The sequence below is a fragment of the Solea solea genome, chromosome 10, assembly GCF_958295425.1.
Source record: "Solea solea chromosome 10, fSolSol10.1, whole genome shotgun sequence".
In the NCBI taxonomy this organism is placed as follows: Eukaryota; Metazoa; Chordata; class Actinopteri; order Pleuronectiformes; family Soleidae; genus Solea; species Solea solea.
The window spans coordinates 22,286,772-22,312,975 of NC_081143.1; the positions used below are offsets into that span (position 1 = coordinate 22,286,772).

General features: G+C 39.3%; 1 protein-coding gene across 1 annotated transcript; it reads left to right on the forward strand.

Annotated features, from left to right (window-relative positions):
- The first annotated feature begins 1,411 nt into the window (after positions 1-1,411).
- armh3 (armadillo like helical domain containing 3) lies at positions 1,412-23,053 on the forward strand. The gene is made up of 26 exons (XM_058641500.1): positions 1,412-1,534; positions 3,689-3,798; positions 3,894-3,950; positions 4,201-4,347; positions 4,700-4,807; positions 4,888-4,980; positions 5,091-5,165; positions 5,267-5,353; positions 6,313-6,369; positions 6,481-6,524; positions 7,062-7,122; positions 7,221-7,267; positions 8,043-8,118; positions 9,309-9,402; positions 11,237-11,338; positions 11,536-11,594; positions 11,718-11,783; positions 12,450-12,519; positions 12,760-12,820; positions 12,933-13,021; positions 14,397-14,479; positions 15,239-15,365; positions 15,482-15,557; positions 17,377-17,455; positions 20,819-20,935; positions 22,028-23,053. Exons 2-26 carry the CDS (start codon positions 3,697-3,699, stop codon positions 22,118-22,120), a joined length of 2,070 nt encoding a protein of 689 aa, XP_058497483.1. The 5' UTR covers positions 1,412-1,534; positions 3,689-3,696; the 3' UTR covers positions 22,121-23,053.
- Positions 23,054-26,204: the final 3,151 nt, after the last annotated feature.

Below are 26,204 nucleotides of genomic sequence, written 5' to 3' on the forward strand. Positions count from 1 at the left end.
TACCAACAGCTAGGTTATAACTCCGTATAATTTGCTTTTCTTCTATTGTTCCTCGTCTCTCATTATATTCAGATTTTCATTTACCCCTCTGTCACTTCATCCACCTCCCTGTCTAATGACACTTTAAAGAGCAGAGCTCGTCTCATTTATTTAGGAAATGCGAGGCTGCTCCACGTCGTCTTTGCCAGAAATATTTCCCCCTTGTCAGTGATAAAAAGTTAATTTATCAAAGAGCACACAAGGTCAGAACATGGACGTGTCCAACAGGTGCTTCAAATGCACAATGTCATGGAAGTGAAGAGAAGTGAGTCTGCCATAGATAGTCGAATGATTTTGTACCAGATTGCCATTAGTATTTGAATTGAGATTAAGTCTGTGTTATTTTGATTTACGGAACATAGTTTGGGTAACTGTTGTGTGCATATGTGAAGTGGTGCAGCTCAAACATGAATCTATTGTTGATTATTTTAAATCATCAACAAGTCGCCATGTGTTGCAGAGACAAAACATTTTTTTACACCCAATTCTGTCCTGCTGGGTTCATCTACATTTGGAGTAAAAAGAGCAGATGCACCCTCTTCTCAGAATACCACAGATGGTTTATTACTACATATTTTTTTTTGAAGTCCCAATTCCATTCTGCCAGAATCAGCCTGTCTTCAGTCGCCGACCATTAATGGGAATACAAAGTACTCAACATTTTGCTTTGGGGCCCCTGCTGCTGTCAAACATCCACTTGACAGGATTTCAAAAACCCTCGTGTTAATGTCGAGACTGTTTACTGCATGACGCACAAACGGTCTAATCACTTGAGTCTCCATAATGATACAGACACAGCACTTCACAAAAACCTCCACAGATTACAGAGGAAATGCATATTCACTCGCGATGCCGGGACCTGGAATTGTTGCTGAAGGTCTCACTTATCATTTTAAATTTGAAGATCATAAGACATTAGAAATACATCTATCATGGTCCAAACTTCCTTCCTGTAAGGAAATAATACATTTATGTTGTAGCCAGTTATTTATATGTGGTCTATAATTTCAACAGTCTAAATAATATGGGAAATATTTGTTCATTCAAAAGTAGAATCGATTTTTCATTGTCTATTCTAATACTCACTGTCTGCGTTTATAGCAGCAATCCAAAAAAGAAAGACATTGTATTTGGGAACTTGGATTGTAACTGGAGGGTTTGCCGGTTTGAGTCCCTGGGGTACCCCTGAGCATTCCTGAGTAAAAAGTGACTAAATCACTTTTACGCTGAGTACATTTTAAACAAGCTACTTTTTTACTTTAACTTGCATACATTTTTAGACCAGTACGTTTACTTGAGTATTTCAGTCCTCTTTCCACCTCTGCTTAATTATTCACTGTAGTAGTTAGCTTGTGCTCCTAAGCAGTTTATTGACAGTGTAATCTGTGGGGTGTTAGGACCAGGAAGACCAACAGGAGACTACAGGCAGCAGTATGCTATGCTAGCAGATGCTAGCGCTGTCACAGGACTCATAGGTTTTAAAACTTCAGTTGAGGTAAGAAAAAACAATCTGTATTAATCTAAAACTGAGACCTGTCTGAACAATTGAACCCAGTAATGTTATTAATAACCGCACCCAGATGTCACACGGCCAATCAGCCTGTACCAGTGCCTTAGGTGTTAGCACAAGACAGCGTTAGCTTTAGCAGTGTGACACTCACTGAACATTATTTCCGTGAATTTACGTTTGGAGAACGAACTGCTAATCAACAACGCACATGCTGAGCGAGTGTGGACTGGACGACACACACTGTCCACGTCCACTTTAACCTGTTGTTTGTCCTTTAGCTTTTAAATCCACTCAACGAGTGTAGCAGTGGCTCAGTTAGCTCACGTGAGCTAGCTCGCAGTTTATGTGCCATCATATTCATATTCGTGTATCGTCATTATTTACCATTACCTTCATATGTGCTAATGGTAATAGTAGGTTATTTACAATGTATGTATATGTATGTGTATATTTATATGTATATATATGTGTATATATATAGAGAGAGACAGACAGACAGAGAGAGACCGAGAGAGAGAGCGCTACAAAAGTGGATAATCACCGACAATCTGAGAAAAAGAAAACAACTGAATGATTTCATGTACAGGGGGTGGGGAGAAGTACATTTTATTTAATCCCACCCCTTCTCCTTTAAGTATTAGCAGCTATAGTTTAAGGAGTATAGCTGGTGAATGATACGCCTGGTGATAATGAAAAACTCTAATCCCTATACTATGATGTTTTTGAACATATATACAAAAACAAATTATAACCCCCTTCCCTTACAGTGAGTGAACAAATTTAGATTGCTTTTTGTTGTTGCTTTAAATAACATTATAGCCCACTGTAAGTCTAGGAGATCTTTGAGTTTTAGTAACTTTGACTGTAAAACATTGAGGTTGTGTGATCTCTGTGACCTGCCTTATGAATTATCCTTATTGCTTTCTTTTGCACTATGAGTAGCGTGTGTATTGTACTGATATACTTATTGCCCCAAACCGCTGCACAGTAACCTAGATATGGAAGTCCTATTGACCAGTAATGCTGAGTGAATGAAGTCAATGTATTTGCACAAACTGCATGCTTGGACTATGTACATGTTTACTATTGTTGATTTCATTATTGATTTGTTTTATTCCCTATTCTCTGTATATCTGTGGCATATGTATTTGTATTAATACGTTTTTATTGTGTGAGTGAGTGAGGCCCTGTTTCATTGTGGAGTCTGAGTGAAATTAGTCACATAGTCAATAAAGATGTTCGTCTGCAATTGTGACAGCTGTCATTTAGTTTGATAGTAAATAGATAGGATTTCTATTTTCATGAAAGGAGCATCAGTCTATGTGTAATGGAGACAGGGGCTCGAGAGTGAATGAAAACATCCAATTATTCTCACTTTATGTGAGCTGGCCCTCTGCTCCTGGAGCAAGCAAAACAGAGAAACTGCCACCAAAAACAACAATGAGCTGATTTGTTGTCTGCATAGGTTATGTCTCTGTGTCTTAGAGTAATGTTTCCTATGGCTGGGTGATATGGCCCAAGTCTGTATTTGTAATTAATGCAATTTGATATTTGGATAATATTTAGTTGCTTATTTAGGAAATTAAATGCAGTTAATTGTGGCTGTTAACATCTTTCTGAATAGAACATCTCAAACACTGCACAGGGAAATTACATGTTTTACCTAAAAGTGTGTTGCAGTGCATAGATGTTATGTCTATATATTTGAACAAAATCCAAGAACAAAACCACAGCCTTGCACCAAACTGATTCATTCCTTCATAATTGTCTGCACAAGCAATAATTCTGTTTTTAAGTATCCTTCTTCCTCCCCGACCAAGTAATTTTTCAGCAGATTCATGACTGAACAATTTTGGTCAAATACAATATTTATTCCTGATTGAGTAGCCTTTGCTAGTGTTCATGTTTTTGTCCAAAATATTTGTGTCCTCTGAAATGATTGGGCTTGAGGTGAGATGTACAGATAGCAGGGGGAAATCAGACAGTGTTGGCGGACTATCGCATTGCTGATTTTGGTATTTTGATATGATTTAGAAAACATAGACTGGGCTTAACCTTTAAATAGACAATTTTCTGTTTTCCATACAGCTCCAATGTCTACATGGGAATCACTTACATTCCTCTCTGTGTTGTTTTCAGACCCAGTCATGTCTCAGGTGGAGAAGAAGGCTGGGCTTCTTAGGAGGACGTCGTCCTCTAAAAAACCCTTGAAAGAGAAGGTGGTACTGATGTATGATGAGATATTTGCAGTGAGTATCACAGTTAGAGAAAGTCAGTGTTGAAAGTTTAATGAAAATGTATTTATGTTCAGTTGTTAACACTGTCTTGTCTGTGCTGTTTTTAGAAAGAGGACCCAGCCAAAAACAACCCACGCTTCTGGGATGAGCTGTTTCTTATGAAGGTACAACAAAGAGAAAATTACTGTGTTGACAGGACAGAAACTCTCTGGGGGTAGTGTGCGCAATTATGGTGTGGCTATATCATGCACAGGAATCAGGTTAATTTTCATTAAAAAAATCTATTATCTACCGACCATGTAATTACTGACAGTTAAGCATTATCTCTACGTGAGCAGGAAAAATTAAACCGATGAACGTTCCGCATTGTTCGACATCTACCATCATTTTTGCTGTCCTTCTTTCATGGTCCAGGTGAACCTGGAGTATCTTGAGTCTAAACTGGAGTGTGTAGATGGGGAAGAAGTCCAGCGAATTCAAGACAACATCAACTCCCTGTTTCACCACTGTGTTCAGGCTCTGGGTGAGGAGCACCAGATCAAAGTGGTCAATGCCGTGCAGGTAATTACAGCTCCAGACAGCAGCCTAGATTTTCAGCTGTGTTCCAATCACATCTTTATGATGACAATAGAGCTCCGGTAGCCGACAGCACACAACCAAGGTAACACCCTCTGGCATGATGTCCACTGCGCTGTTTACACTGGACAACACATAAATCCAGCACCGGTCCCATTCATTTTTTGCCACACCTTAGGCTGCCAACATGGCAGTTCATAGGGACCAAGTTATGTGACATCCGGAGCTCTTTAGGACCATAACTGTAGTCAAATGGACCTTTACTAATTTTGTCTAATTGGAACTTATTTCTCTTCTTGTGTGTTGAACTTGAACTGTGCTCTTGTAACTCCTCCAGACACTGTGTGCACTTTTCCGTGGGGTTCATCAAAAGAACAAGTCGGCATCTGGATTTGACATCATCAACATGCTCATGGGTTTTGATAAAGCTGAACAAAGGATGAAGGTATGTGTGGAAAATAACTTCAAAGAGGGGTGGAAAGTAGTCAATACTATGAGATAGTATTCATTGTCTGTCTCCTGCAGGACCTGATGGAGAGACTGGACAGCCTTCTTTGTGGCGATGGCTCAGAAAGCCTGAAGAGCCTTTGTCTCAAACTGCTGCTGTGTCTGGTGACGGTGAGACAAGACACACATCAACATATCACATGAGTTTTAACATGATCGATAGAGTTTGGGGAGTCTTTCTTGTCCTTTTTAAAGCAAAACATCATAAAATGTGTTCACAGGTAACAGACAACATTAGTCAGAACACAATACTGGAATATGTGATGATCAACAGCATCTTTGAAGCCATACTACAAGTGAGTGACCATGGAAAGACTGTCTTTCCATTTTCTAATGTATTTTATTAATACAAAAAAAAACAATTATAACTTTATCTCTCTGTCTGTTCCTTCCTCAGATTCTGGCAGATGTATCCAGTAGAGGGCAGCATGGTTATGATGCTGTGGTGCTTCTGGCTTTATTGGTCAACTACAGGAAATATGAGGTGTGTATTATGTACATGCTAACTTGGTAACACTTGATATATATACAGGCTCATGAGCTCAAAAAGGTCCACAAAATGTGCCCTATTTATCTCCATTCTCTTCCTTTTGTGCTGTGATTGTAATCTCGCTGTGAGAGCTGCTGTTATGTCTCACCAGCAGGGAATATAATAGAAGTTGTGTCTTTCTGGTTGTTCACTTGTGGTGTGTCCTCTCTGGGAGGCTTTTTCACTTCAGTGTTGCACCATGCCCAGGGGAAAATGAGGTAAAAAAAATAGAGTCGTTAATTTGCCCATGTTGATAAGATTTTAACCACAGACGAAGCTTTATGACACTCCACCCATCCATTAGCTGTACCGCTGAGTGTTGTGGGGGCATGGGCGGAGCCAGTCCCAGCTGAGAAAAAACATTAATTAATGATAACATCAACAGAATATTTGTGTAGGTGAAATATGGACATGTCCTTATTTTGCACTGCATATAAAAGAACACAGACAAAGAAATAAACTCGCTGTCTGTTTTTCTCCTGGAAGGATAATAGTTACAGTGTGAGTGAGTAGAAAATGGATTAGATGATGACATTTTTGAATACACCCAGCAAACTTGGCAACAATATGACAAAAAGTAGTAAAATGCATAGTGCTGCAACTAACGTTTCTACTATATCTTGAGTCGTTTTAAGAAGTTGAGCAATCAGAGTAACTTGTTTTAATTGTGAAATACACTCAAACTGTTAAATCACATATCAAAATAGTTGGTGATTCATTTTGTAATCGATTGGTAATCGAAAACAATGCTAAATTCAAACTAACAGAGATAGACGGTCTCAAAGATGTAGCTGTATTGTTTGCATGTATCAATTTGTGACGTCAGATCAGGCCCTTTAGAAAACGAGTGACATTAACGTCACTAATTTGTGTCAAATTATTCACCTGATGTGAATTTCTGATTTCTTTGACAGTCCGTGAATCCATACATTGTGAAGCTGTCCATTATTGATGACGAGCCAACACTAGATGTGAGTATGTTGTTCCTTACGGTGTCTTCTTACCAGCAGAATAATAAATAGTCAGTCTAATATAAGCATCGTCAAAGGTTTGATTGAAACTCTGGATGTTTTCTCTTCCAGGGAATGGGAATGGTCGTTAACCAAGCTCTGACTGAGTATAACAGGTGAAATCCAAATCTGTTTTTTTGTTTTTGTTTTGTTTTTTAAATGATCCACTGCACAGTGTGCTGAGGCCACTGGCGTCAGCAGTTTGGTTTGATGTCTCCCGCACATGTTCTGTTTCCATTCTTCTGGAAAAAAAAAACAGGCTCTTTATTCGTTTAGCTTTTTATATCTGACAGTTTTCTTTGGCAGTCAGTAATGGTTTTTGGATGAAGCAAGATTTGGAAAGTTAAATGCTGTTTATGAGGAAGGACTTGTCTGTCGGTCTGTCTGTGTAGACAGACGCGTCAAAGTGATGGATGGTGGCTGTATGCAGTTCATTGTTTTGTGTATAAACTGAATGCCCCGTCAATAATAAATTGCAGACAGGAGACGGGGATGTTGAGAAAATGAATGTGAGTAAGGTTACAAGTGCTGTGCTTTAAGTGACAGTGTACATCTCTGTACACTCTGCCTCTGCCGTTTTGTTGCCCCTTTTCTCTTCACTTTGTCATAACTTTCCACTTCATGTCTCTTGTCTTTGTTTCTGTGGCTCATAGGCAGTACAAAGATAAAGAGGAGGAGAACCAGGGTGGGTTTTTCTCTACCCTAACCAGTATGGTAAGATCTTATAATCCTATAGGAGTTTGATAGGATGCCCTGTATTGGGGCCCTTTGTTGTTTTTCCACTGATAACTCAGTTTTTGTTTTGTTCATAGGTGGGCAGCATGTTTATAGCAGATGCTGATGAGAAACTCTCTGTGCAGTAAGTGTTTTTTGTTCTTGCTGTAATCGCATCGTCTGGTGAGATGATCTAATAGAAAATTCAGTTTATTCCAGCTTTATGCCACAGTGGTTAATGCACTGGTTGCAAAACAACAATCTGTTTGAATAGAACTCAATGAGAAAATGAACCCACTTCTCACTTGATTTATAACCCCAGAAAACATTTTCCTGTGGAGGAAAGTCTCAATCACTAGTTTCTTCAGTTGAACATGTCGGTAGTAATTTACGTTCTCGTTTAGAGGAAAATAGATGATAAAACCCGAGTGGACACCAGTGTGATTGAAAGCAGGTGTTACCGTAATAGGGGCCTGGTTGCATGTGAGGTCTGTGAACTTACATTTGCAAAACCTCAACCTGGTCCCGGACAAATCTATGCAAATCCTGAGGTTTGAAACAGCAGTTCAGATTTTAGTGGGTGATTTTTTTGCCACTCTGGTACACCACCAGGCACAAATGTCTTCTAGTATCATCAAACATCAGTTTCAGGCTTTTTGTTGTTTCATTTCATGTTTAAGTTTCAGGTTATTTTTTATATACACAATTACATTGAATGCATATGAAATTATGTAAGTTATTTAATAGTAAGTGTACACATTATGCTGCATTTAATGAACAGAAAATCAACGTCACCTGCAAACAGAGACACAGAAGTGAACACCAGACCTGTTGACTTGATCTTTCAGTCTTATGTCATGTGAGGATTTGACTTTCTGATGGAAAAACACTTTAATCACCTGCTTCTCCTTTATCTGAAGGACAAACGAGGCGATTCTGCTGGCACTCTATGAAGCTGTGCACCTTAACCGTAACTTCATCACTGTATTAGCACAGGTAAATATTATTTATGCTATTTATTTAGAATGTTGTGTTATTTCAAATGTGAACAAAGCCCTTTTGAACTAAATTTTCATCACCTTTATTAAACCTGCATTGTTACCCAGAAGAGGCTGTTGCAAAGGAGCCGGTTGACCAGTGAGAATGTATTCTTTGCTTAGAGGTCTGCATATTCCAATTCCTACAGTAGGGTTAAAATCCAAATATTTCCAAAACATAAGCTCTTTTTAATAAAAATAAAAAATAATAATAATTATAACCTGCAGCATGGTTTTTGGTTTTCCCTTTCTCCTATTCTGGGCCTTTGGAAAGTTGGCAAAAGAAGTTTTCTCTTCCTCTGCTTTTCTCAATGTGAACTGGAATCAGATAAAGAGGAGACACACTTTACCTCTTCTTTACATTTTTCAGAGATGCTGGTTGGTGATGTTGGTGGATCCAATTATTTTACGTGTTTTTTTTTCATCAGTAGATTCTGAATGTCAGCAGGGGAGTTAATACTGTTATTAAAACACAATGAATTAAATGACAAAACAATATGAAATAATGTATAATTCTGTCACAGCTTTACCTCTAAATAGTAAACTCCTCTTTTAAGTCTCCTTTTTCTCTGTCTTCCTTTGTGTGACAAGGTGCTTTTTTTTAGTGCGTAAAATAACTTCCTCTAAAATATAAGCCAGCCCCTTTACTTCTGGTTGTTGTCACTAACTTGGACCTTGAACAATTAAAAAAAATCCAATATTGACATTGTCTTTTAGTAGTCCTGAGGGATTTAACATGGCCAAAAATGAAAAAGGCATTTAAACTTAAGCATCGTGAGGGGACCAAAGATTAGCACAGCTGAAAACTGTGTAGACTGACTGTAGAACATCTCTAAATCTTTGGCTGATAACTTACCCAGAAATAGTCGGCCTGTCAGTCAAGTATTGTGATAATCGCTTAATCAGTTTGTTTGTTTTTGTTTTTACTAATAAAACAAGTTTTCTGACATTTCTTGCTCCATAAAACAAATAAATCATTAAAACCTGAATCATTTTGGTTTGTGGACAAAAGACATTTGAAAAGAGATTAATCAAGATAATAATTGATAGATTAATCGATTATGAAAAAAATTGTCAGTTGCTGCCCCAATAACAAGGGACATTTATTCCCTTTTTTTTATAAAATGTGTGTTTTTCTCCTTTTAACAGAGCCACCCTGAGATTGACATCCCAACCACCCCCACCACCCCTACTCCAACAACACCTACAACACCACTTGGCACAACCCCACCCTCTCTAGACAGTAAGCCATACATGTTTATACTGTACATTTTAATTCCAACAGATTTATTGTCTGTAACATCCCCAATAGGTTCCTGAAAGGAACAGGTGAAACTAGATCACAAGACAGGACTGTGTCAAAATTCAAAATTGTCACTTGGGATCACAAATGTAGTTGCGTGTAGACAAAAACATTTCTTTTTATCCTTTTTTGTCTATTTATTTTTCTTTGTAGGAGAGCTTTAAACTCATCAGTGCTGTGTTTACAAATGCTTTAGGTCACCTCCTCATAAACTAAATGGAACTATCTACATACAGGGTGAAAAAAAGTGCTGTGGCTCTCTAAACCTTTTGGCAACGACGATGTTTGCATCTTTGTCCTTTTGTGGTCTTAAAAGGGAGCATACATTTTTGATGACTGCCCTAACTCTCATTTACTGCGGCCTCGAGCAGGAACTCTTATGCCGCGATCAGACTACACAAATTCAGGCCAAAATGTGACCTGATTATGAACGTAGGGAATGATTAACAGACATTTACTGTAACGTAATTGAAGAACAGAGCTTTGGCGTCGTTATTTCTGTTTTCCTGCCTAGTCTGACATCTACACCTAACCTTGGATGTTGACCAATAGGATAACAGTGTGCGCTGACATGGCGTAACATATACACATAAACATAGAGAAGAGGAAGAGGGAAGCTGCTGCTGCCGTTGAAATAAAATAGTGATACCAAAGAAACGCGCTGTTGAGCTTTGGTAACATTAACCCCTGCCTCTTTGACCTTTTAACTGTGTCTTGAACAATGATTGGCCCAGTGTTGCCAGTCCCCCGAACAAGACATGGCAAGAATCCGTGCCACTGTGATAGAATCTGACATGGTGTCCATCGTGAAAGACAAAAATATTGTGTAGTCTGATCCCGGCATTAGACATGTGTGCATGTGCACAGGAATCTCTTTAAATATTCACTAGTTCTAAAGATTATCTAAAAGGAATTAGTTGCCGATATGCTGAAAACACACTTGTGTGATTATATGCATTTATTATATTTTACATTAGATTATTTTAGTTTCCTAAAAAGATTATTTCACTATCTTAATAAATTTCTTATCTCTCTTGAAACTAAATGCAGCAGGTGGTCAGCGCCAGCTCTCATGCTATAACTGACCAAAGTGTACATGCTTCTATCTCTGGCTAGCTCTCCCTCTCTCTATTGCTTTGAACTCCAGAGCCGTTTCCTAAATAAAATATTAACCTGCAGCTTTAAATACAGACGAATGTCCCACATGCAGCATGCATTACGCCGTGTCATTGGACATTCAGCACTTGACCGGTTTTGTCGCGCACATCGCACACACACGGGCCTGCATCACATGTTGCACATGTGCACATGTGCATCACAAGAAAATTATCCTTTTCTTTCCGCTGCTTTGCCCCATGTGATGGTGTGTTTCTTGACAGTGAAATCTTGTGATCTGACAGAGAAGGAAACAAATAAGGGTCTACGTTGTGCAGGGAGATCCTTTTTAAAAGGATGGAAGTTCTTGTCTAGACAACACTACAGTAGCAGAACAAAGACATACTTTCATACTTTATTTTTGTTTACCAATTTTTGTTTTTAATAAATTTGGGCTCAAGCTCAGGTTTTGAGAACATAATCATTTATGGAATAATTGCTTGTGACTCCCCTGTGACACAGGGTTTCGTTTAAAGTCATAAATACAGTCTGGGTTTTTTTATGTACTGTACAGTATGTCCTTTTTTCCCTGTAAGTTTTAGAAAGAATATTGGCAAGACTTTAAATTGCAGTGATTATTTTAATTTAAAGTAATTTTGTATGTCTATCTGCTGTGTAGTGATGAACAACCCAGAACTGCCTCTGGATCCCAATCTGCAGACCAGCAACCTTCTCATCACCTTCCTCAAGTATGCCTCCATTGTAATGCAGGACACTAAAGGTAAATGGCAGCCTCCATGTTCTCTTCCTCTACATGTCTTGACACTCTTAGAATTCTTCATCCTCCTGTTATAGATGATCCATTTCTGTAATGTCAAATTTCTACTCTTTCCGCCTCTGTAATTATTGCGCAAAAAGAACTTTAATTACGTTTCAGTTTTTCTGTCTCTTCTAAGACTCTGATGTTTGTGTTTTCAGATGAGCATCGACTCAACAGTGCCAGACTGTGCCTAATTATCCTCACCTGCATAGCAGAGGTACGAGCAGCTTATCTTTCCACATCCACCAACAATCTTGTGACTTCTGCCTGAATCTTCAACTCAAGTATTTGTTCCTAATCCACCTGTGTGTGTGTGTGTGTGTGTGTGTGTGTGAAACAGGACCAGTATGCTGATGCCTTTCTTCATGATGACAATATGAATTTCAGAGTCAATCTCCACAGAATGGTGAGTTTATTGCTGGGATTGAAAGAGGGAAAGTGAATTATAAAACTTTTGCAGGTACTTTCAGCTGTGGTACTTTAAAAAAAGAAACAAAAAAAAACCCCATAATTACCACTATGACAAACATACTGTCAAAGCTCGGATACACTGGTCCATCATTTGTGTGCAATATTCTGAATGAATGAATCCTTACACACATACAGTACACAAGGTCCACCTTCTGGTGAACAGTTGGAGCTTTCAAGCTAAACATCTTGAGCTGTTTGTGTTTTTTCCTTGGTTGTCATGGAGATTGTTGTTGAATGGTTGTTGTATTTCAGTCATGAATGACGACGATGATGATGATGATGATGATAAAGAGATGCTGGCTGCATTATTGGTGCTTAGTCACCTTTAGTTTGTAATTGGGCTGAATGAGATCTAAACTATCCAATTAGGATTTTTCCTGACATAAGTTGCTATTGGATTTAGGTTGCTGCTGTTGTAATTTGCTATTAATTGTTTCAAATTCTGACAACAACATGACAACAACAGCACAATCTTTATGACGGAGGGAAATTGACTGATGAAGGCTACAGGATGTGACAGAAAGCTCTATAAGGTTTCCAGTAAGTGCACCTTGTGCTTTTTTTATAAAGTTAATAATGGATGTCCTGTATGTTTTTCCAGCCAATGAGACACCGAAAAAAGGGAGTGGACAAGAACATCCCTTCACGGCCGCTGGTGTGTGCTGTACTAGGTATGAGGAACATTTATGATGGTCGTTTAACGTGCACTGGAACTGGCTGATCAGCGTTGTGTATCTATGTCATTACCCAGTTTGAAACTATGATATTATTTGCAAGATATTTTCCAGATTAAATGATATTTTCACTAATGTTTATTCCCCAGAAAGAGTCCTGCTTGATGATTTGTTAGCTTTTCTGTACCACTTTACACACATTATTCACAATTCTTCTTCTTTCTCTGTTGCCTTTAGACCTGATGGTGGAGTTCATTGTCACACATATGATGAAGGACTTTCCAATGGACTTATACTTGTGAGAGCACATTACACACACACATGCATTCACATTCACATTACTGTTATTAGTCTCATATACACATATGCGTTGTTAACCACAATTTAATGTGCTCTTTTTTTGTGTGCAGACGCTGCGTGCAGATCATCCACAAACTGCTATGCTACCAGAAGAAATGCCGAATCCGATTGCACTACACTTGGAGGGAGTTGTGGTCAGGTAATGATAGCTCACATCATTTGTACCTTTACGTAAACTTTACGTAAAATTCTCAAACATCACATCATTTTAGTGTAAGTGGAAAAAGCCTGTATCAACCCCTTTAATTGAGGCCTAAACCTACTATCCATCATAAAGAACAAACAGACATAGCAACATAACATAGTACTGAAAACATAACCTCCTTGTTGTAGGTAATGGATTTAGGTGCCTCCAGCACAATGAGTACCAATTATTATATTAACCCTCTTATGACAGGCCGCCTGGATTTATTTTCATTTTATGGCTGTAGAATTGTCAAAAAATGTTAAATGAGTGAGTGCTTCTGCCCCTTTTCCAAGATAACTTCAACTTTCAATATCTTGCAGTTCTTCAATATTACTGTGTGTTTTGACAGTTTAAAGCAATAAAAGACAGAAAATGGACTTGGATTTTTCAAGTTTGTTCCAAAATAGGAACTCTACAATGACATAAACAAACAATTTCACATTTACAATTTGAACTTTGAACTATTTTACATATGTACAATTTTTTTTTGTTAGTGCTGGACTTTTAGTTTTCAAGTTTCTGCCTGTTTTTGGAGTACAAGTGTTTTTATTTTGTGTACACAAACGTTCTAGGAGTTATAGTAATGAGAAGTGCATAAACAATAATAATTTTCCCTTAATTTTTAATAAAATGATTGTAATTATTAAATTAGGTTTTAAATTATGCTTATTTATCTTTTTAAGGATTTAGGATCTTTATTTAAGAGTTCATTGACAGTAACCTGTTACCAAGCAAAACCCATTTCATCTTGAAGTCATTGGGCCTGTTATTGTGGTAACGTATTGCATCATTGAGAGTGGATAACGAGGCTCTATAAAAAGGTACAATGCATGGCAGTGGCCTTGTTTTCAGCCTGGTCAACGCACAGGAGGATATCATTTCAGGTTGTTATGGCCCCATTGCAGCATCTCACTAGGAAATTGAGTTCTCTAATCAGACCAATAATCTGCTTAATTCCCTGAGTAACACCAAACCTCTCCTCATGGTGATAATAGTGTACCATGAAATAAGACTAGAGAGAAAAAAAACGAGCTAAATTAAGGAAATAATAGAGTTTATCTTGAGTGTGTTGTTATGCCAGCTCATGCTGGAGCTTGTAAAGGGCTTTTTTTTTTGTACAAGCACAATTTGGTCCTTTGGTTTTCTCAATAAAATCTGTGAAAGAACTTGATTTGGTGTTGAAAGGTTTCCCTCCTCCTGTGTTTCCATTATCTACCCTAATAGAGATACACACAGAGGAAAGCAGACTGCTGCCATATGTCTGCGGTAGACGACTCTCAGCACTCCAGATTATTTCATTAATGTGAGCATATCTTCCTCTGCACAGCTCTCATCAACCTGCTGAAGTTCCTGCTGTCAAATGAGACTACACTGCTGGCCAAGCACAACATCTTTCATTTGGCCTTACTGGTGAGAAACACCACACTCACACATACACACACACACACACACTGAACCCTGGAGCCTGAGAGAGTACAGTCCATAAGGCAGATAACTTTCTCACACAGTACGTTTCAGTGCACACATTAGTTGAGCTATGGTTGTAGCTTCAATTGGACGGGTTGTCTTTTACTTCTTTGTACAGGGTTTATTCTATTATTTCTGGTTTTAAACCAGGGGCGGGAACTGTCGCGGATTGATTTAGTGAAAGTTCAGTCAAACTAACATGTTTACATGTATTTTAAAGGTCCGGGTTTTGTGTGACTAACACGATAACTTGTTTTTTTTCTAGTTTCATGTAAATGCACTGACAGAGATGTGTATTTTTTTCCAGTGAGAAGAAAAGTAAAGATTTACTGGCATCGCTTGTAGCCCAGCTGTAGTTTTTCTTTTCTTTATTTCTTGATTAGTTTGAACTGAGGAGGAGAAAAAAACAAACCTGTTGCACAGCATGAACTTACACTAATCAACCACAGCATGAGAACTGGAAATGAGTTTTAATGTGTCCCTTAATCTATGAAGCCATGAAATAAGCCAAACATAATTTGTTTAAATCACAGTATTTTCCAAATTAACTCTTTCAAAACAAACCACACAATTGAAACCAGTTACATGTCAAATGTTGTGACAGATTGTTGTAGTTTATCCACAAAACTCTTTTCCCATGTTGCACCTTTTGACCTGAATGTTGTTTGCATATTTAGACTTAAAGCGTGCCTCCTTTCACAGGTAGTGAACCTATTTAATATGTTCATAACATATGGCGACACGTTCCTGCCCACGTCCAACAGCTACGACGAGCTGTACTATGAAATCGTACGAATGCACCAGGTCTTTGACAACCTCTACTGTATGGGTACGTATGGATGGGTCAGAGCATTTTGTTGCAGCCTTAAACCTAAGAGGTGAAAAGAAATGTTCACAAGAGGCTGCACGTTCATCTGAGTCTGTCTGTTATCCTCCTCCTTCTAGTTCTGAGGGTATCAACCAACACAGGCCAATGGAAGGAGCCAGCCAGCAAAGTCACACATGCCCTCATCAATGTTCGGTAAACATGCACGGAAACACACACACACACACACACACACACACACACACACAGGTACTGACAGGTGTTGTAGTTGTGATTTGATTTCAATCATGTTTTTTAAGTCAGTTTTATATTCACTGTATAATACATACATACAAAATTGTCAATCTCAAAAATTACGTTAATTATTTAAGTTTTATGGAAACTATTTCATATTACACTTAAGTAATGTTGAAGTAATTGTTTTACAGTACACTATGAGATTAGATCAAAATATTGTGCAGATTTAGCCCTAATCTTAACCAGTTCCTCAGAAATGAGGTTCTACCTCATTAGGACCAGGTTTCAGTCTCCAGAGTCTTGTTTCCATCATGGTACAGTTCGGTTTGGTACAGTGCGGTATGGTTTGGAAAGGAAAAGCCCTCGGTCAGGCTTGGTTTTTCGACTGAGAATAGTACCTTTACTTGGTAGGTGGGGTGTGTGAGGTGCCCCGATGGCCGTGCTGGCGAGATTCGAAGTGTGACGTTGTACAAGTGCGACAACAATGAGCACGACACAACAGACAACAACGGAGGAAATCCAGCGGCTTGTTTATTTTTTGCTTGATTTGTCTGACGTCAAGCTTTGTGCAAGGGAGTGACACTTTTCTGTCACCATTCCATTACTCTGTGAGTGCTGAAATCAGGTTATTTTGGAACTATTCCTAAAAAAAATCTGAATCGTTCCACTTGGTGGAGACACACTAGGAGGACTACTGGTCCTGACAAGGTCAGTGTTTATACCAGAAAAGAGGTAACAAATGCAAGTACACACACACGGCAAGGAAAAAACAACAATATGTAATGGAATGGAAAACCAAATGTGACTGAGGAATGTAGAAGTCAGGGGGTTAAGTCTTGGGAACTATAATTCTGGTTGTACGTCCCTACCCTTTTCTCTCTATTTTTGTCCCCTAAGCTGGTCTATTTTTATCATTTTCAAACCTTTTATCACCTCAACCAGCCTCCGCACACACATAGCATACTTCTCCGACATTTTCCATTCCAGTAATCTGTCTGTCCACCTCGTTCTTCCCTGATGAGATGATCCTCTGAGGTCACCCTGGCTCGGAGGCACCCGAGGGCAGAACGAGCGCTTATGCTCCCCACGGATTCAGCCACTTAGCTGCTCTGGTGATGGTGTAGACTCCACTGCTTAGATAGGCAGTCAGGAGTGGTTGAGGGAAGACTCGGTGATAGGAGGCTGAAAGAAAAATGAGCAGATAAATAAACGAGTTAAAGCAAAGAGGTATAAAGAACCCAGTGAGACTGAGTTGAAATTAACTCAAATGAAGGGAGCATTTTCATTTCACTGCCATCACTTCTGGTCTCCATATGCTGATTTCCCACATGGAAATGACAGCAGAATTACCCTTATGGGGATTTTGCTGCATTTTGTCCCTATAATTTATCTGATAGATTACACTCTCTCACTCAGTATAAAATAAGCAATTTCATTTCACAGCTGTGTTTATTGCATCAACTTGTATTTGTCCTGTAAAGCTGTTTATTTGTTTGAAATGAATGCACATGCTGGGGAAGATTTTGAATTTACATCTGAAACTCCCTGGTGTGCTCACACAGTATGGAAATGAGTGTTGGTGTTAAACAGGCAGTCTGTAACTGGTCCAGTTTGAAACAATGCGTGTCAAAGATCTGGCCTTTGCTGACCTTCACATTTTGATTGTGTGGATCTTGTTTGTGCATAAAAATAAGTATCTAACTTATTGTGCAATGTTAACGTGTTGACTTTTGAGGTACATGTCAATTGTAAAGGGCTCCTGTTTTTGTTCCTTTAGGGCCATCATCAACCATTTCAACCCCAAGATTGAGTCGTATGCTGCCGTGAACCACATCTCACAGCTGTCAGAGGAACAGGTAGATACAACAACTCCTCCAACTCTCAGATTTAGAAACTCCAACGGTTTAGAAATTTCATTTACATGCAATGCTTTGCAAAAGTCTCGGCACCAGCAGCGTTGTTCTTATGTCTTTGATCAAAGGCATTTGGATTGAAAGGGTGTGTGAAAGTTGGTTGGTTTATATACAAGCAAAACTGTCTGAGTTTAACTCATACAGCATATGTTTGTAATGCTCAAACATGTCTTGAATAAACCTGGTTCACAGCAGATGTGTAATAGTCGGAAAAACACAAGTTTTTACCTGTGTTTACATCAATTAGGCTTCCACTCCAGTTTTAAGAGAGCCACTTATTTTAAAACTGCATACATGTTTCACATCATTTTCTAAGTATTTCTAAGTATTTACAGTCTATTGGCGTGTTTCCACCACCTCGCCTCGTCTCGTCTCAGCTAAGTTGTGTTTCCACTAGCATAGTACCTGGTACCAGGTTCTTTTTTAAGTACTCTGGCGAGGTTCCAAGATAGCTGAGCAGGTCCCAGTGACTGACGTCATCAAACTGCCGGCCACTGATTGGTCAGAGTGCCGTCACAGGAAGAGACGTCTGACACAAGAATCAAGCCGAACAATGCCAAACTGTAGATCAGTTAAAAAGACTTAAAAATCCTAAAAACGTGGGTTAATCTCCAACAGCTACCAGGGTCTAAAATCTCAATATTTAATGGAGGAGTCTGGTGTATTTAGCGACAGGACTGCTGATCGTGAGCAGAGAGCAGCATCACAAACCCTGCCACTGTTTTTCAGTCCAGTGTCCATTGAAAGCATTGTGACAGAGATGAATGATTTGAGGCAACAACAGCTTGTACATTTCAACTAAACAAACACTACACAAACCACTTACCATACTTTCCAACCAATACCCAAAATGGAACGATTTATTTTGATCATAAGTTTTTGTGCTGGATATTTTGAGCACAGTAAATGTTGCTTTTCTTCCTCGTTTCGGCAGCCACTTAGAAATAATGAAATTTTTTTTTCTCCCCCACACAGTAGGAGACCCTCTACAAAACAAAGTGCAGACTGAGTCATTAGGCATCTGGACAGCTTTTGAAATGCTTAGTTATTTTCTACATCATTAGTGAGAAAACATGAGTCTGGACTGAGAGCTGAACTGAACTGATATGAGTGCTGCAAGCTCCATTTAAAATCCTTTTTTTTTATCATTTATGTCAAATCAGAGAGGAGAGGAAAATGGCCAGGAGTCCTTTTTTTAAACAAGGTGATAAGAGAGTGATGGATTTGGTCATTATACTCCCCAATTACCTCTCCACTTTTATCTGCTAGATTTATTCACAACAAAGAGCGGAAGGCAGAAGTTAGCTTTGGTGTCAGTGGCAGTGAGCTGTCACTGGTTTTATACGATTTTTCTACCCGTGATATTAACTAATTTGATAAAGTGGCTATGTACGCTCCAGCTGTGTTCTTTAAGAGTTGTTGCAGCACTTGTGGAGCTATTATAATTTGAATATTGTCAGCAGATTTAGTTGTAACACCACAGTGGTGGTGTTACAACTAAAGTGGTGCTACTCCTTTATATACACTGATCTTAATTATTCCATATTTTATTGAAGTGAGAGCAGTGATTGTGAACAGGGATTGTTAACACACTGCAAAGCAGAATGTAAATACTATATAACCAGAGAACCAAAAATGAAAACATTAAATTTGATCGTTAGTGTGACTGCAGGACCTTCCATCTCATCATGTTTTATTTATAGAACGGCAAAATATCTAGAGCAGCTACAATAACGTTCACAAAAGCAATGACAACGGGAAAGAAAATCTAAAATGAGTGAAGTTTAAAGAGAACGAGGGACACAGATGAGTCAGACTCATTCCTTTGTGTCCCCTGTCCTGACCAAAGAAAAGTCCAACGTTTGCACACAATTTGCAAAAGCTTTTCATTTTCTGGCTCCAAGGGGCTTTTAAAAAAATAGTCAATGCCCACTTGAGGTTCCCACTGAATTTTGTTCTTCTAGAGCAAGAAAAGCTTTAATTTTTTAGAACTGTGAGGGGAGTTTTGATCGAGCTCATCAGCTGCTTCCACATTCATCATCATCAAATGTAAACCATGTTTAAGTTCATTTTCGCACTCATCAGTATGTTGAAATTATTCAAAAGCTAAAATTATTCTGGCAGGCATTTTCTTGTGGAGTAGTAAAAATAAAACAAATTTCACCAGTGATGGTGGAATGACTTCAAACACAGCAAACCTCCCTTTTCTTTATCAAACCACTGATCTTCCTTGTGAGGGTTTTCCATAACACGTCAGTGTGATTGGTGTAAGCAGGAGGTACAGATGTAGAAGTCATTATTCACGTGACTCGGATCAAGAATTAAAAAATTATATGTATTTATAAAACAGAAAAAAAGAATCAATTTCAATTGCCGTGTCTTCATTCCCTAACAGTGACACCAGAAGATGGACGACCTGCATTAAGACAGTCGTCATTTGTCTGTCTTCCACCCAAACAGTATACAATAAAAACACAAGATTGTGTCAAAGAGAAACATGAACTGTGTGCACATAACCCCATCGGCGAAGTGATGCAGAAAGAAAACAGTCAAAACTCCTCTGCTTCTAACCACGTCTTCATCGCTCACACGTCCACCCCTCAGCTTTTCAGAGAGGGAGGGAAAGAAGCGTATGGGGAGAATGAATTATTCATCAGTGTACCATTAGAGGTTGAATATAAACACCAGCCCCAGCTGTAGATTTATTAGAGACAAATCCGAGGAAGAAGAATGTTTTCCCGCACTTGACCCGCTCTTGATAAATTTGAAAATGATGATTCAGCTGCACAAACGGTTCACTGCCGGGGCCAAAGGAGAATATGTACAGTATGAGTTGTGTATAAGGCGGACGTGTAAATGAAGTATGTTTCTGTGGTTAAAAGCTGCGTGTGTGTGAGTGTGTGCCCGCGCACAGTGAGCTTGATGATAAGATTGTGGTTCATGCATGTCCCTGAGTGCTTCATGCTGTGTGGAGTGTAGCAGCGTCATTAATAAAATAATGAAAGCTCTGCTTAAGGGATGTTTCGCCACTGACTGGTGGAGTGGCAGGGAGCAAGTGTGGAGAAGGATCTGCATAATTACGTCTGATCTCAGCTCACTTTACCTTAGGCAAGCGTGTCGTGCACCGACTGAGGGACGGGAAGGTGCCAGATGTGATGCTACATTATTCCAGCCCTCCACATGAAATACTAAACACAAATGTTACTTCGGTAGTTTGGTTTCATCGTGTGCGATGCATGAACCACAGCAGTTGGGGAACAATGTAGCACTCGTAATTTTTTTTCCTTATCTTCTCTCCGTCTCCAGGTGTTAGAGGTGGTGCGTACAAACTACGACACGCTGACCCTCAAACTACAGGATGGTCTGGACCAGTTTGAGAGATATGCGGAGCAGCCCAAAGAGGCCGCGTTCTTTAAGGAGCTGGTAAGATGAGCAGCAAGGCATTGTGGGTGTAGAGAGTCTTATTGTGGTCTATACGTGGACTTTGGGTACCCAGGCAAAAGGGACCTGGGAGTGGCCGTACTGAACTAAACAGAACCACATGGAAACTTATAATATCTCAAAATATCTCCCATTCATTTACGCTAAAGCTCGTCTGCTGACAAACTTGGTGTTTGTTGTTACTACTCATTGCAGAACTACGTCCAGATCCAGTGTGGTACATATAGGAGGGTTTATTGGCAGAAATAAAATGTACTACCCATTATTACGTTTATATGGAGTGTAAAATAAAATAAAAATAATTTGGTATTTGTTGCCTTTAAATTAGCCTTTTATATGAGCTTTAGGTAAGAGCATTGCTCTAACAGAATCTTCACTGTCTCTCACATCATTTTCTTGGTGTGAAAGACCAGGGTTCGAGTGGAACTGGGTCTTTCTCTTTTTTTCCCCCTTGAGTCAGCAACAGAAAGAGAACAAAAGTGAAAGAACATCTCCAACTAGATACAAGGACATAGTCTTTTGTTTTGCTGGCTAAAGGACAACTTGTTGAATAGCCACCAGGGGGCGACTACAGTAGTTGGGGGGGGAAAATAATTCAATTTGAATGGAAGTCTGTGGGGGAAAATTAGCCTATTTCTCACTTAATTTACAGCATCAGAAAACATTTTTGCTGAGGAGTTAATGGTCCCAATTACTAGTTCCAGCTCTTCTTCAGTAGAACATGGTGTCATTTTTTTGTAAATTACTTTCCCATTTAAGGGCCTTTCTGCATGGAGTTTGCATGTTCTCCCCGTGTGTGTGTGTGTGTGTGTTTTCTCCGGGTTCTCCGGCTTCCTCCCACAGTCCAAAAACATGCAATATGGGGATTAGGTAAATTGGACACCCTAAATTGACCATAGGTGTGAGTGTGATGGTTTCTTTTATTTTTATCCCTGATGACATATTGTGGTCTTGTATGTGTTTGTATATCTCCAGGTGGTTGTGGTGAGGTTATAGTGACATGAACGGAATTAATCATCTCAGCCTCTCATCACTGGACCTGTAATAACTCTCTGTCTGTCTGTGTGTCCCCAGGTCCGCTCCATCAGTCTGAACGTGAGGAAGAACGTCTCTTTGAACACCATGAGTCAGGACATCCTGCTCAAAGAGTTCTCCACCATCTCCTGAGACACACACACACACACACACACACACGTCAACACAAATCATCCTCTGTCTCCCGAATGATGGAAAGCCACAGAGAGAGACTGACACAGACAGACAGACAGACAGACAGACAGACTGACTGGGTGCACATTAAGGATAAACCTGAAACTTTCCACACCTGCTTCCTTTTTGGTCGGTCCCTTCTGTGTGTGTGTGTGTGGGGGGGGTTCTTTAAGGACGTGTCTGTATTGCACTGTTTCCTCGTGTGCAATCTTACAGTATTGGCTGGACTGTTAACTGACCCATGAAAGTCTGGACTCGAGAAATTTAAACAAATGTTTTTAGTTTTTTTTAACTCCGATCATCATCGCCACCATTTTTCCTGCCACTGATGTTGATGTAAGTAGCTTCTGCTTCATCTCCCCGGTAATTAATCAGATCTAGTCTTACAACATATGCGATTGTGAGCCTTTTTTTTGGCGTTGAGATCTTACTCCGAATCCTCTTGAATTAGAGCATTAACATTTTCTCCGCAGATTAATGCTTGGTGTGTGAATGTTAATGTAAATTAAAGTGTTTTATCTTTTCGTGTTTGCTGAGGGGGAGAACGTTTGAGTTGGGGACACGATATCTGAAGCGATGAGGTCTTTATTGGTGTTGCAACTCAAAGCCACGATAAACATTAATTACTGTACATGATTCAGGTTCTTTTAAAAAAAAAATGTTTTGAAGTGGGTGGCAAGTTCAAGTTACCTTTCCACACATTCATCCATTTTAACGTTATTTTTATTTTTAGGGTTTCTTTTCTTTCTTCATTTTTTTTGTACTTTTGATTGGAAGCATTTTCTGAATTATGCAATTTCTTCAAGTGTAGGCTCTCTGTTCTTTCATCTCTAATTCCTGTAGGTATATTTATGTTTCTTTTTAAATAAAAGTTGGTTTCCTACCACACTATTAGGGTTTCCACTCACTTTAACTTTATTGTCTAGGAACATGACTCCAGTTAACGTGCGACCCTCGATGGATTTGCTCCCAAAATCTCAACTAAATACCTAATCTCAACCTTGACCCGAATCCAAACACCAATTCTAACCCTAAAACCAAGTTTGCACAGTACAGTGTTTCCTGCTCTCGGTTCAGTTCGTTCACCCAAACGATTCGTTTTTTTGAACGAGTCACTTAATGAAGAAGTGAGCTGTATCTCACAATCCCATGCTGCTCTCTGTCATCATCCAACTAATTTACACATGTAAACTGTTGATGCACCTTTACCAAATATTTAATCAATAAATTACATTTTTAAATGACTCAATGGGAACTGTTAGTGTCAGGTCATGGCTGCTGATGAGGTGATGTGACTCATGGTCAGAGAAAAGTATCTTCTCCTTCTCTTTGTTCCTCCGTCTACTCCCTCATCCCCTCATGTTGTGAAAGTAATTATCCAGTATCTCTGATAGACTTCGTCCTCCAGCTACTCACTAATGACGCCTGCATCCTCGGGGGCCCCACGTGAACGACACCGAGAGAATCCTTTGTTTGCCAGAAGATCTGTCGGATGAAGGAGATGTTCGTGCGGTGGTCAGAGAAGGAAGGTAGAGGTCGCCTGTGAAGTGAGTGTGAAATGTGAAGACTAAAGAAGAACCAGGGTGGAAATCTGAATGATAGCGAGAGATCCACCGTTCCTTGTCCAATTCCTCCCATAATCGTATAGTTTTACATCAGACGACATGTTCAGATGATGAAAGGTTGGTTTCCACAGGTGCATCATCACAAATATGATTATTTTATTAATCTTACTCGCAGATTAAATATTAATTGGTAATGGATTATGGGTTGAATTCCTGGATAAGAACAAAATCTCTCAAACTTCTTGATTCTTTAGACCTGTGTTTTCCATGTTCTATATTTCCCACTTTAACTCCATGGATATCACAGAGCTGTGGTCCATCGGCTGTAAAAGTACAGTCTGACTAATCCACCCGTTTGTGTCTGTCTGTAAAACTGTAGGATGCAACCACAGGAGCCTCTTCTCACAAAGTAAAAAGTAGTGGAACCCTCATGTGTAGTTAATGCACAGACACCTGTCTACTCCTTTGCCACAGCAGCAGCAGCAGTAACAGCAGCAGCAGCGAGACCATAAACATTAATAACAACCTCACTCTTCTCTCACTCTGTACTCTTTGTATCTCTGTCTCTCTTACACTTAATTAGAGAGAGAGAGAGAGAGTGTGTGTGTGTTTTCTTGTATGGGTGTCTTTGTGAGGACATTTTGGTAACGTGAGGACATTATTGACTGGTTTTCACATTCTGTCGCCCCTTAAAAGGGCTTTTTGAGGGTTAAGGATTGGTTTTAGGGTTAGAACTGGGTTTAGGTCAGGGTTCTGCACAAACGTGTGAGTGTGCACATGTGCTAACCTGTTACATCATGTGATGTTAGTACAAAAAAATTGTCCTAGAAATGATTATGTGTTTTGTACTGACTGGGAATAATGACTCTCTATCTCTATCTCTATCTCTATCTCTATCTCTATCTTTCTGGTCTGGTCTTTCTGGACCAGTAGTCCACATGGGGACCAGCCCTGTTCCTGGGGTTAAAGTTAGGATTACGATTAATTGCCGGTTGCCACCAATGCAGCGAGGTTTAACTGTCCCACTGCACGTCGTGTATTCAAACACCTCTCCACTCTTTTCCCCTCTGTCTTTTTTTCCTTATAATTATTATGTTATTCTTTACCAGGATTATTTTTGTGTCCTCCCTTGCTTTGTCTCTCCCTTGATTGTGCTCTTCCTCCAGCAGCTGATATATGTCCTCTCCTCACCATTCAGTCTTTGACTGTTGAGGGACATTATAATCCCTCACTCTGCTGCCCGTCTTTAAAGGATTCACTGCATTCACCATTTATCCCCAACAGAAAACACTGTTTCACTTTTCCTCCTGTGTGACAGTCACATAATTGAATTGAATCAAAAGCAGCTTTAAATGATAACACTCCTCTATGGATGATGTCACATTATCTTTGTCTTTCACTACTGCACACAGCACATGATAGAGGAGCTTCATACACTTGCACTGGGAGTGAGAAGACCAAGAAAGGCTCACAAAGTGGATTCTACTGCTAAAAGTAAACCTGGACGTTCACTAGGACTCCACAGTTCTCATGATCGTCTTCTTTTGAAGCTTTATTATTAACAATAATAATAACAAGTTTACCGGGACTGTCAGGATAACTTAGTAAAGAAGAATCCAGGTCACCCACTCATAACAGACTGATGGATAATGTCATCAGATACAGTGACAGGCTGAGGTTCTCTGTGGCTCACACTGAACAAAAAGCTCTCAAGCCATTAGACGCCACAGTGAGCACTTTGAGTGTACATTCTTGGAGTGTTATTTTTTATTTTTTCTTTGTGTATAAACTGCATGTAGGGCTGGACAATTTGGGAAATGATTATTTTAGATTTTCTGACAGATGTTGCAGTTTTGTGATTTGATTTGTTCAAATATTCACTGTGATGCAGCATTGTCATGTGAAATACTATCAAAATACAAATGTATGTGTATGTATTACTTTTTATTTTAATTCACTCAGGATTGTGATATACAACCTAAATGCAGGTCAAAGTCCAATTAACATTAGGGGAACATTCAGGGAACCAAAAGAGAACGTTCTTTAAAGGTTGAATGAAGATTGTGACAAAAGTGGTTAGGGAACTTTCTGGGAAACTTGAGAGAACGCTCTATAAAGGTTGCGACAAAGTAACGTTCTGGGAACCGTCAGAGAACGTTCTATGAAGGTTGTATGAAGGTTGTGACAAAGTAACGTTCTGGGAACCAAATGTGCAACCCAAAACTAACGATAGGGGAACGTGAGGAAAACTTTCCATATCAACCACAGGAGAACCTATGGGAAAACCTTCAGGGAACGTTCCTGCAACCAAAAGGTAACGTTCCCAATAAACATTGCAGTTTTCATTTACTTTAATGAAATAAAGTTGACTCTAAATCTGATTATTCCATCTCTCTCTCTCTCTCTCTCTCGCCACCACCATCATCATCATCATCATCACACGTGAACCTCACGGAAGTGACAGCAGGTGAACGCCG